The 10,811-nt window shown below is 33.5% G+C and overlaps 1 protein-coding gene across 1 annotated transcript; it reads left to right on the top strand.

The window, feature by feature from the left end:
• The first annotated feature begins 5,254 nt into the window (after positions 1-5,254).
• On the top strand, positions 5,255-8,815 carry LOC105134719 (probable receptor-like serine/threonine-protein kinase At4g34500). Its single transcript, XM_011039230.1, has 7 exons — positions 5,255-6,018; positions 6,675-6,779; positions 6,883-7,005; positions 7,473-7,643; positions 7,755-7,884; positions 7,969-8,178; positions 8,508-8,815. Exons 1-7 carry the CDS (start codon positions 5,435-5,437, stop codon positions 8,628-8,630), a joined length of 1,446 nt encoding a protein of 481 aa, XP_011037532.1. The 5' UTR covers positions 5,255-5,434; the 3' UTR covers positions 8,631-8,815.
• Positions 8,816-10,811: the final 1,996 nt, after the last annotated feature.

Here is a 10,811-nt window from a genome sequence, read left to right on the forward strand (position 1 = left end):
AAGGACTCTAAAATCATCATTTACTGGCCACATTTTGTTGAAACAGACCAAGGGTGGATGGTGTTAAACCCTTTTTTTGGGTCCCCTTGAAAACAATGTCGAATAAATAGACAAGGCCCATGACAACGTGTGCCTGGATACCCACCTTATCCACAGGAAAGCAACAACCAGGGGACAAAGTTGACGGGCCTTCCAATGTCTCCCGTGCTGAAGCACTGCATAGCTGCATCTGCTATGGGTAATGAGCATGGTCCCATATTCAATGGCCTCGGGTCTCGTTGTCAGATTAAACAATCTGGTTGATGGCTCGAAACTCTGTTGCAGGAGGGAAGCAGTCATTGTCTAGCCTGGAATTTCAACTATCGCTGTGAACCTTCGCTATCTAGCAAGTCTCTAAACCTAGCTTACTGTTTGAGTTGCGCTTGCTTCTTGTACAAATAACTGGGATTAAATACCCACCCAAAAATAATGATTATAAAATGAATAATTGCATAGTTGGCAAGCGTTTGACATTTCTTTCCTAGCAAATTCTACCATGCTACTTTGGATTATTCCGAGAGCAGTTGAATTATTTTCGAATTGTTAACGCATTTTCAACACAGATCTTACAAAGATTTTGAATCAACACACGAAAACTCGCTCACAAGTTATGGATAATTTTTTAGACAAGATGTTGTTCTCGAATAGATATTTCGACACCCATTGTACAGTTTTTCAAGCCATGACCGAATGGAGCTTTGCTATAAAACATGAATAAACAAATAACGAATTTCTCATCGAATACACTCAAATAGTAGATCTCTGATATTACCAAACTCCATGGCTTATAATTTTCTCACTTTCGTGAATGTGTTCACTGTGTTTATCATTTCTCGACCGAATGTTTCTAGTCGTTGCCGAATGTGTTAACTTCTAGTCATGCCAGTGGCGGCCACGTAGAGGCAAGAGGGGGTAACAGCTGGGATCGTATAAGCCCAAGTAGAATAAAAATATAACTCGTTTTACTTATAAAAAAATTATAGGTCAGAAGGTAGTTATTTATAATCAATTTGTTATATTAAAATATTAATATAATAGCTTTACAGAGTTTTTTTTTTGTTAGTTAATTAATCCATTGTCGTTGATCTTTTTTCACTATTATTTCTAACTTTTTTTTATAAAATTTTGTTGTGTATATCAAGAAATAGATAAATGGAAGTTTGTTATATATATTAAGAAAAATATTTTTAAAAGGATTAAAAATAAAATTATTATAAAATAATTTTTAAATATAAAATCTTGAAAATAATAATAATAATATAAGTTTTTTTATTTTAAAAATATTTTTAAATTAATTTTGTTTAACTTGAATTGATATATATATATATATATACATATATTAGTAATTTATGAAAAATTATGGTTCCGCCACGGAGTCATGTCACGACCGACAGGCGCAACAGATGCCATCGACCAGTTTAAAAATTTGAATTCAGCCAAGGATCTTGGCCCCATAAAGGGCCATTGGTATTACCGTGGCGCTCCTTCCTTTAATCAATACAGTACAGCTCGTATAACTCCGGCGGCATGTAAAACTCACGATTGTTCTCCTATGGACATTAATTTTTACCCAATGGGCCCCCCTGGCCCCCACTCTTCCTTGTCCACTGATTCTGCTGGCAAGAGATACCCCACTGGAAAACGTAATATACAAAATCGCCTCCATTGTCCTCCAAATTTACAAGCCAGTCAATCTTTGCCAACAAGTTTTTTAATAAACTGTAGCTGCTCCTATTGGACCTTCACGAATTAGTAAATGACGTTAGCTGGTCTGAAGAGCAGAAAAACCATATCATAGGAGTGACAATGATTCAAAGAAATAAAGAATGTCCATGGCGGGAAGATTATGTTAAATACAGCACAAATATTCGAAAATACTAATGATTTATGTCTAAAATGCTAAACCAAGTAGGAGCGATGATGCGTTTTTATTTTCTTTTATGATCCGAATATCCTTCCCCATCCCACATTTATTCAATGGAAATCGTTTTTGCGTGATTTTTCTTTAGATTACAGCGATACGGGAGATGAAACTAACTTGATGGCTACATGAACCACATATAGAAGGAATAAATGAAGTAGTGTTGGGAGAAGAGAGAATCGATTTTGGCTCTATTGCTTAAGCGATTTGTGCGGCCTGCTTAAAATAGGGCTGAAGCAGCAGTCTGTAAGGTATTTGGGGCTATGAATAGCTAAAATCCAAGACTGGGAGGTGGAAATAAGCCAAATAACTTGTGTTTCTGGCAAGAAACGTCTGCCATTTTCGGTGCATTCACGTGGTCTTGTAAGCTTTCTCCGTAGAAAGCAATTAGAGTTTCTGGCGATCCGATACTTTTGGATAAATCCCACTTGACAATTTTTCTAGTTCAAGCTCTATTTACCTGCCCAAATCAAACGTGTATACTAATGGGAAAGTTGTGTTAAAATATTGACAGCTTCGTATTAAATGTTATTTAAGCAATCATATGAGCCTTCGAGGGGGCATCGATCGGAGAGTGTATTAGGTGATATGTTACATTGACACTCACGTTCGACCTGGTGAAGACAAATGATGTGGGATTCGGTTGAAGTTCATGAGAATTTCTTGATTTAATTTGTGCTCTACGTAAAGGCCTCATTGGCCATGGTCAACAGAAAGTTTGTTGAAACTTGTAACCAACCTCGGATGGCATCCCCAGGTAGTCTCAACTAAGTTCGACAGTACCATTCTGAATCTTTGTTCCAAATTAAGGAACTTCGAAACAAAGAGATTCATAAGTTTTCCAGTCCTAATGATTTTCTCAAGATGGAGACTTGGGTTCTAAAGGGTTCTGTGCTCATTTTTTGCACTGCAAGCACCCACTAACAAGCATGTTCTGCAGTGATTCGAATGGTTCGTTGACTTCAACTTTCGAATTCAAGCTTCATTTTTCTTTGACTTCCATGCACGATGCTCCGTGCTCGCTCTTATAATTCCTCCTGCTAGACTGCTAGCTAGCCAGAGTGCTAATTAATCAATTAACATACAAACTTTGACCAAATGCTAGAGATCTTGGTAATACCACCGATTTGAATATGGTAATATTTAGTTTATAAATATGAAAATTAAATTTGTCCAATTTATTCTATCAAGAACAGACACCGTGGATGCGCAAACCAGCATATCTATAATTGTATCTCTAAGAAAGTCGATAATTATAAGGTGTCATGAGTGTCTAGAATGAATTGAATATCTCATTCCATGCCAAAGGAGGGGGCATAATCCCAAAGTAGTTGACATAATCTTTTCATATTCTACAGTCATAATACATGCTTTGCTATCTCGCATACCAGACTATAGAATACAAGATTGGTACTATTCAAAATCTTTCAAAGATCAAGAACACGTAAATATTAAAAGACTTTTACAATATTTAATTTTATTCTTGTTTGACTTGGTTTTGTGATAATAAACCATGCACATGCTTCGTTAATCATGAGTTCTCTGTAGATTTTACTAGTATCTTGTAGAAATAACTCTATTTTACATTTATATAGATGATTTAACTAAAAATTAAACAAAAATTAAACATTATTTATATAAAATATAAAATTCATTGAGAACTTTTTAATTGCAAACGAGAACTACTCTCAAATTATTAAAAAAAAGAAAACTTGTTTTACAGTGATAAATCTTCAAAGGCTAATTAATAACATCATATATATATATATATAGAAAGACTTTTAAAATATTTAATTTTATTTCTTCATGTTTGTTCTTTGTCAAAAAGCTATTGTAATCTTTTATGAAAATAAAAAAAAAACTCTAATGATACTAAATAAGAAAATAAAGTAAAAAATATATTTTATTCAAATAAAAAAATCTAGAAAAACATCATCATAATAATAAAAACAAAAAAAATAAAATTAACTATAAAAATATGTATTTAAATGGGAAAAAAAAACTTTTACATCACCATCCCATGATGCGATGAAGTTTGGCATTGATCGAATATAAAAGCATGCATTATTATATGCATCCAATCGTGTTCTACAAGGGAAGAGAAAAAGCAGACCAGCAGTTAGCTGAAAGAAATAACCAGAAAACAAACAAGTTGCAATCACGCCATTAATCCACTTATTGTATTCTCTCCTCCTAATTTCATATCAAAGTATGAATGCACCTTTTAATACAAAAATAAATCGTGTCCTTTTCAACTTAGGGTTTGGGTTTTGTCTCGGATTTTTTTTTTCTTTTTTTTTTTTGGCTTTCCTTCGGATGCGGTTGGCGTTGAATTAAGCATGCCATAACTCTGTAATTTGTTGGATCAAAAACTGTGTCCCATTTTTGAAAAATATTTTTTTATTTTAAATTTTTTATATAAACTTTTAGATTATTTTGATTTCTAATATTAAAAATAAATTATTACTATTACAATACAAATAGGCTCTTAATAGATTGAATGTAGAGTATGTTTATTTTTGTTGTAGCATTGTTTTTTAAATAAAATTTGTTTTTATTTTAAATTATTTTTTTTATTTTTAAGACTATTTGAATGTGCTATATGAAAATAAATTTAAAAAAATAAAAAATATAATTTTGATGATTTTTTAAAAATAATTTAAAAATAAAACACTAATTTTTTAAATTTTAAAAAATATATATATATAATTTTGATGATTTTTAAAAAATAATTTAAAAATAAAACACTAATTTCTTTAACTTTTATACAATTTTCTATTCGCATAGCTATTTTCCATTAAAGTGTATATATAGTGAAAAAAAAATATTTATACTATTTAAAATGCAATTTTTTAAACCGGGTCACCAGGTTTTGATCGGGTCGGTCAGGTCAATTTTTATTTTTTTAAAAAAATTAAAACAACGTCGTTTTAGTAAAAAAAAATAAAAGTCAACAGGTTGCAACCGGGTTTTTGACCGGGTTTTATCGGGTCGTCCGGATCATACCGGGTCATGGTTTATCTTATTTTTTCATCAACCCGGCCCGGTTCCAGCCCCGGGTCGGCCGAGTCCCAGGTTAACCCGCCGAACCGGACCGGATTTTAAAACTATGATATATATAGTGGAAAAAAAAATATTTATACTATTTATAATGCAATTTTTTACACGTAGCTCTTCAAAATGTCTCTTGCCCGTAATCTGTCATCAGTGGCATTATCGTGATAAAACCCTTTACCCAGCCCAAAAGTTATCGGCAAATCACTTAACGTCTCTCTCCGTTGCCTTTCACTTTTCCTAGTCTGTATCCGTTAAAACACCACACTGTCGTCTTCTATCCTCACTCTCTCTCTCTCTCTCTCTCTTTCCCCTCTCTCTTCCAGCGCCAAGCAGTAAACTCTCAAGTTTTCCTCAATTTTCTCAGCAACCAAACACCAACGTTTTCTTTCTTTAACATTCCCGAGAAATTTTAAATCAATGTCGGATTTCGACACTGAAACAAAAACCAACACCGCCACCACCAACTACAATCTCCCTCGGAAACTAACCTCAACAGCGCCATTTTTGAATCTTAAACTCTATGTTTTAATTGCAATTCTCTTAATATGTCTCCTCTTAGTTTCATTTTTAATATTTCTCTGTGTTCACTTACGCCGCGCCTCTAGAAAACGCAACAAGATGCGAGTGAAACACAGTTCGGGATCTATCCCTTTAGTGTCTAAAGAAATTGTGGAGATTAAAGATTTGGACTTTAAGGAAAACAAAGAGAGAGACGAGGGCAATGTAGTGAATGTGGGTTTTGTAAAGATGGAGAATGGTGGTGGTGGTGATGTGGAGATGGGAAAGAAGAGTGGAGAGAGTAGCAGTACTATTAGTGACGACATTTCGTCGGTGGAGGAAAATATAGGGTGGGGTCGATGGTATAGCTTGAAAGAGCTCGAGATTGCGACACGTGGATTTGCTGAAGAAAATGTGATCGGTGAAGGAGGGTATGGTGTTGTCTACAGAGGAGTTTTGCAAGATGGGTCTGTCGTTGCTGTCAAGAATTTACTTAATAATAAGTGAGTTTTCAGCTTTGTTTTAATGATTTTTAAGGTTGTGTGTGTTTTGCTCTAATTGTTATAGTTTTTGTTTTCCTTTTTGTTTTTAACTATTTTGTTTATGATGGCAATTAAAGTTTTGGTCTTTTAATTATGGGATTAAAGTAGAGGGTTACTTTGTTCCTTTATTCTTTTTCATTTTAATTGTTTAATGCTTTGTTCTTCTTCCTTAACATTATCCCCATACCTTTGAGCTTAGGTGGGTTTTTTTTGTTTGACCTTTCTCTTTCTGGCCCCCTTCGATTTATGAATGGGAAGGCTTTATTTTCTTTTTAAAATGTCAGGATTGATCTCATTAAACTATATTTTTAGCTTTTAATTCTCTATCTTTTTTACTGAATTTTCACTGGATTTGGAGTGCAAAAGCGATGTCCCCCCCACTGTTGGGAAAATTGGAAATATAAGAAATCCTGGAAATGTTGCATGGTTTGTAATGAAATCAATGTTTAAATACATGCTATTGATCTGATTCGTTACAGAGGGCTTTTGAGTTTTCTTTTACTTATTATTGTTGCAAGGTTATGAAAATTCTCATCAAAAGCTCGAGTCTTTGAATATTTGTGCACTAAAATATTTATCTGGATGGAGTTAATATGCTGCGAACTTTATATTTCTAGGGGTCAGGCGGAGAAGGAGTTTAAGATAGAAGTTGAAGCAATTGGAAAAGTAAGACATAAGAACTTGGTGCGCCTAATTGGGTATTGCGCAGATGGTGCTAGCAGGTATTTGTCATATCCAGTCTAACCCGTTTATGACAAGTTGAAGGAATGAAATACCTCTTTTTCGTTTGCTTTTTGCTCATTTGAACTGTTACTGGCCTTGCAGGATGCTTGTTTATGAATACGTTGACAATGGAAATTTGGAGCAATGGTTACATGGTGACGTAGGTCCTGTTAGTCCTATGACCTGGGATATCCGAATGAATATTGCAATCGGGACAGCAAAAGGGTGTGGTGCTCTAGGCTCTAGTTTCATGTGTATTAATCTTCTTGCTGGTGATTGTTTGGTGAAAAATGAACCTAATTACTAACCGTTCTTTCATGGTTAATTGATTTTAATCAGTTGCATCTCTTCATATCTAAGCACCTGTAAAGTGTTGTTTCATGGTTAATGTATTTTAATTAGTTGTGTCTCTTCTTTATCTAAGCACCTATAAAGTTCAGACCACAGAATTGCAGTCATTTTTATCATTGTTGAAATTTAATGAGCGGGAATACACATTTAAGTTTAAATGACTGGGTTTCTAATATTGGTTTTTTCTGGAGAGAAGGTTCAGAAATTGTAGTGATTGTGAACTGACAAGAACATCAGAGCTCAGACTTTAATCTCTATAAACTCTATTGTTTTATTTTTTCCAATTGAAAGATGCTTGTGATTTTTGTGTTTAATTTTTATGGTTCCTCCCCATGCTGCAGGCTGGCCTATTTACATGAGGGTTTAGAACCTAAAGTTGTTCATCGGGATGTAAAATCCAGTAACATACTTCTGGATAGAAAATGGAACCCCAAGGTCTCAGACTTTGGATTGGCCAAACTCTTGGGTTCTGAAGCAAGCTATGTGACCACACGTGTTATGGGGACATTTGGGTGCGTATCTTTTCAAATAATAAAGCTATAAATTTCAAATTAACTTAAATGTGGATGACTTTCATGTGCTCACTTTACACTTACACCTCTCTTTATTGTCATCTGCTTCAGATATGTATCACCTGATTATGCAAGTACAGGCATGCTTAATGAGGGGAGTGATGTATACAGTTTTGGTGTTCTTCTTATGGAGATGATTACTGGAAGGAGTCCCATTGATTACTCCAGACCAGCCGGAGAGGTAAAAATTTACCTCCCCCCCCCAAGCATCTGTATTGAAGATTATATTAACTATCATAACACTGCTTCAACGGAATTTTGTCAGATGAACTTGGTTGATTGGTTCAAAGGAATGGTAGCAAGCCGTCGTGGAGAGGAGCTTGTGGATCCTCTCATTGAAGTTCAACCTGCTCCAAGGTCTTTGAAACGAACATTGCTGGTTTGCCTCCGATGTATAGATTTGGATGCCAGTAAGCGACCAAAAATGGGGCAAATTGTTCATATGCTTGAGGCAGATGACTTTCCTTTCCGTGCAGTAAGTCACCCCCATGCATACTATTTTCCATGTATGATTTTCATCTAAACTGCTTGATGAGTATGCTTTAACCAATTCCAAGATGTTATATCCAGCTAATGTTACTTGTAATTAAATGAACACTCTATTGCTTACAGTTAGCATATTCAAATAAATCATCGAGATTCTAGAAATTTAGAACAACATATATTTTGACCTAAAGGGTAGAAAGGATGTTTATATGAATTTTAGATTGGCTAAACATATTTATTTGCCAACAAGAAATTGCAAGAATTTCCAAATGTTTGTTTTTCCTTTCAACTGCTTCAAGGAGCTATTTGTTTGTTCAGGAACTTCGATCAGTTCGCGAGAAAGATCCTCCTCCTTCCCATGCCGTTATCTCCAACAAAGTTCAACATCCAACCAAGCATGCTGGCAGTGGTGCTGATGTTGAGATATCAAGGCGAAGATGATTGTTCGCAATCTGAAGCTTATTGTGCTGGATTCAGATTATTTTGTAGCATAATTTTCCACATGTATACGAAAGAAGTGATTACATCTTCAATGTGCATATATATATCTTATTTACACATTTTCTTCTCCACCTTCTGGGTCGTCCATGTCCGCTGATATATTGAGGCAAGTTCCATTCAAGTGAGCGTTGTAAATACTCGGGTTCGAATATGTGAAAAAAAATATAAATGGTTTTAGCTCAAACGTGGCATGTTTTTAGCTCGTTTGGTCCTTTAGATTCAATTAGAGATTATCGACTTCGCTAATTATGTTAAAGTCCTTAATGCGGACATTAATCTTCAAATTACTTGCGCTGGAAGATGCCTCTGAGTCGAGGAATCTCTGAGGATTGTGTCAATTGCCAAATCCCATGCTTAGAGAAAGAAACCATCAAGGTTATTTGTTGAATCAACAAGTTGACCTGTAAAAAGTTAATATTTATTTAATATGTAAAATTAGACTTGATTTGTAAAAAACTAGTAAAATTAAGTTATATAATTTTACAATTTAACATGATAAGTGTGACTTTTGAAATTAGCCTTGACTCAATAGTTATAAAAAAAATAATATTACTTTTTACAATAGTTACAAATATTAAAAAAAAGACTCATTTAAACAAAACAATTTATATATCATTTCTATTCTTGCATACATTTTTTATATTTATTATTCGACATATAATTTTAAAATAATAAATTATATTAAATTTAAAATATTATTAAATTAGATCTTAGTATTTTTTTTAAAAAAAAAAGACATTTAGCCTATAGTCTTATCTTATATTTAACATCGTTAGATTATAAAAAAACATTTAGACTATAATCTTATCTTATATTTAACATCGTTAGATTAAATTATTTATTTCATTTAAGAAACTCCCCTATTAAAGAAAACTTATGTCGATAGCATAAAATCTTTAAATGTATTTTTTTTTATTTTCCTCAGATTTATTAAAAAGAAACTCTTTAATGTTTTCATATATTTATTAAAAAGATATAATTATATTACAATTCACATAACATAGATAAGTATCAAACTAAATATGAAAAATGTTGGAAGATGTAGGAAAATAAGGTCATCTGAAATTTAGGTTTCATTTTATTGCAATAAGAACAATCATGTTGTAACAATATTATTATGTACGTCTTTTTTATTTTATTTAAATTATTCATTAATTATAATACTGATGACTCTTTTTATTTAATTTTATACATGAGATTATTAATATATAATTAATTAAAAAAGTTTCCATGTAATTTTATAATTTTACTACAGTATCATGTAAAAAAAAAAAACATTTTTAACAACCTCCATCCCGGTCACCATCATCATGGTAGCAATCTGTTGTTTTCATCCTTTTCAGGCAGTCGCAGTGTTGTCCTTTTTATGGTTGTTGTCCAGTCTTTTACAGAGCTGCAATTGCCCCCATCTGCTACAAGAAACCGCGCCGCGGTAATTTGTGCGTGCTGGAATGGTCCATGGGCGGTGCTGAATCGGAGTTGCAGTGGGATTCAAATTGGAACCAGGCCGAGGGTGGTCTTCATGCTGTGAGCCCAGACAAAGAACAAAAGGCAGATCTAGTCCACCATAGAAACTCATTTCTTCAACCCAGAAACTCGGCGTTTAGTGGGTAAGTGGATTGGACATGGCGAGGCTTGACGGGACATGATTATCTGTGAGAGAAACTGGGTACAGATATCCCAATTTACATTGAATTTGTCCTGATTCTATTCTTAGGTACCGTGTGCTGCATTACAGCATATGATTTTTGTCGCCTTGACGCTTCTACGTATACATATATATAAAATTAGTCTCCATCATCTTTAGACTGTCCCCAGGGCAGCAAATGTTTTAATTTTTTTTAATTAATATGAATGTTGGATGTAACTTTTATATAATTCAATTAATTATATAAATTTTAAAATTAATAATTATATAAATTTTTAATAATTTTAAAATTTAATGATTTTTAAAAAATAAACCTGGAATTAAATTACACCTCTAATCATCGTTGCAAATATTATTTATCTTGGTTAATGCGTTGGAATATTTGGTATTCATCACTGTTAACAAATCTTGTCCCTCCCACGCTAGCAAAAGAAATCAGTGGCTTCCGCGTGCGGAGTGGACAAACCAAATAC

This window comes from Populus euphratica, unplaced genomic scaffold, assembly GCF_000495115.2.
Source record: "Populus euphratica unplaced genomic scaffold, PopEup_1.0 scaffold91.1, whole genome shotgun sequence".
NCBI lineage: Eukaryota > Viridiplantae > Streptophyta > Magnoliopsida > Malpighiales > Salicaceae > Populus > Populus euphratica.

Excerpts from the sequence above, each read along its gene's own strand:
- LOC105134719 (XM_011039230.1), top strand. The coding sequence starts at position 5,435 with ATGTCGGATTTCGACACTGAAACAAAAACCAACACCGCCACCACCAAC. Across the intron at positions 7,006-7,472 it reads GCAATCGGGACAGCAAAAGG|GCTGGCCTATTTACATGAGG; the intron begins GTGTGGTGCTCT and ends CCCATGCTGCAG. Across the intron at positions 7,644-7,754 it reads CGTGTTATGGGGACATTTGG|ATATGTATCACCTGATTATG; the intron begins GTGCGTATCTTT and ends CATCTGCTTCAG.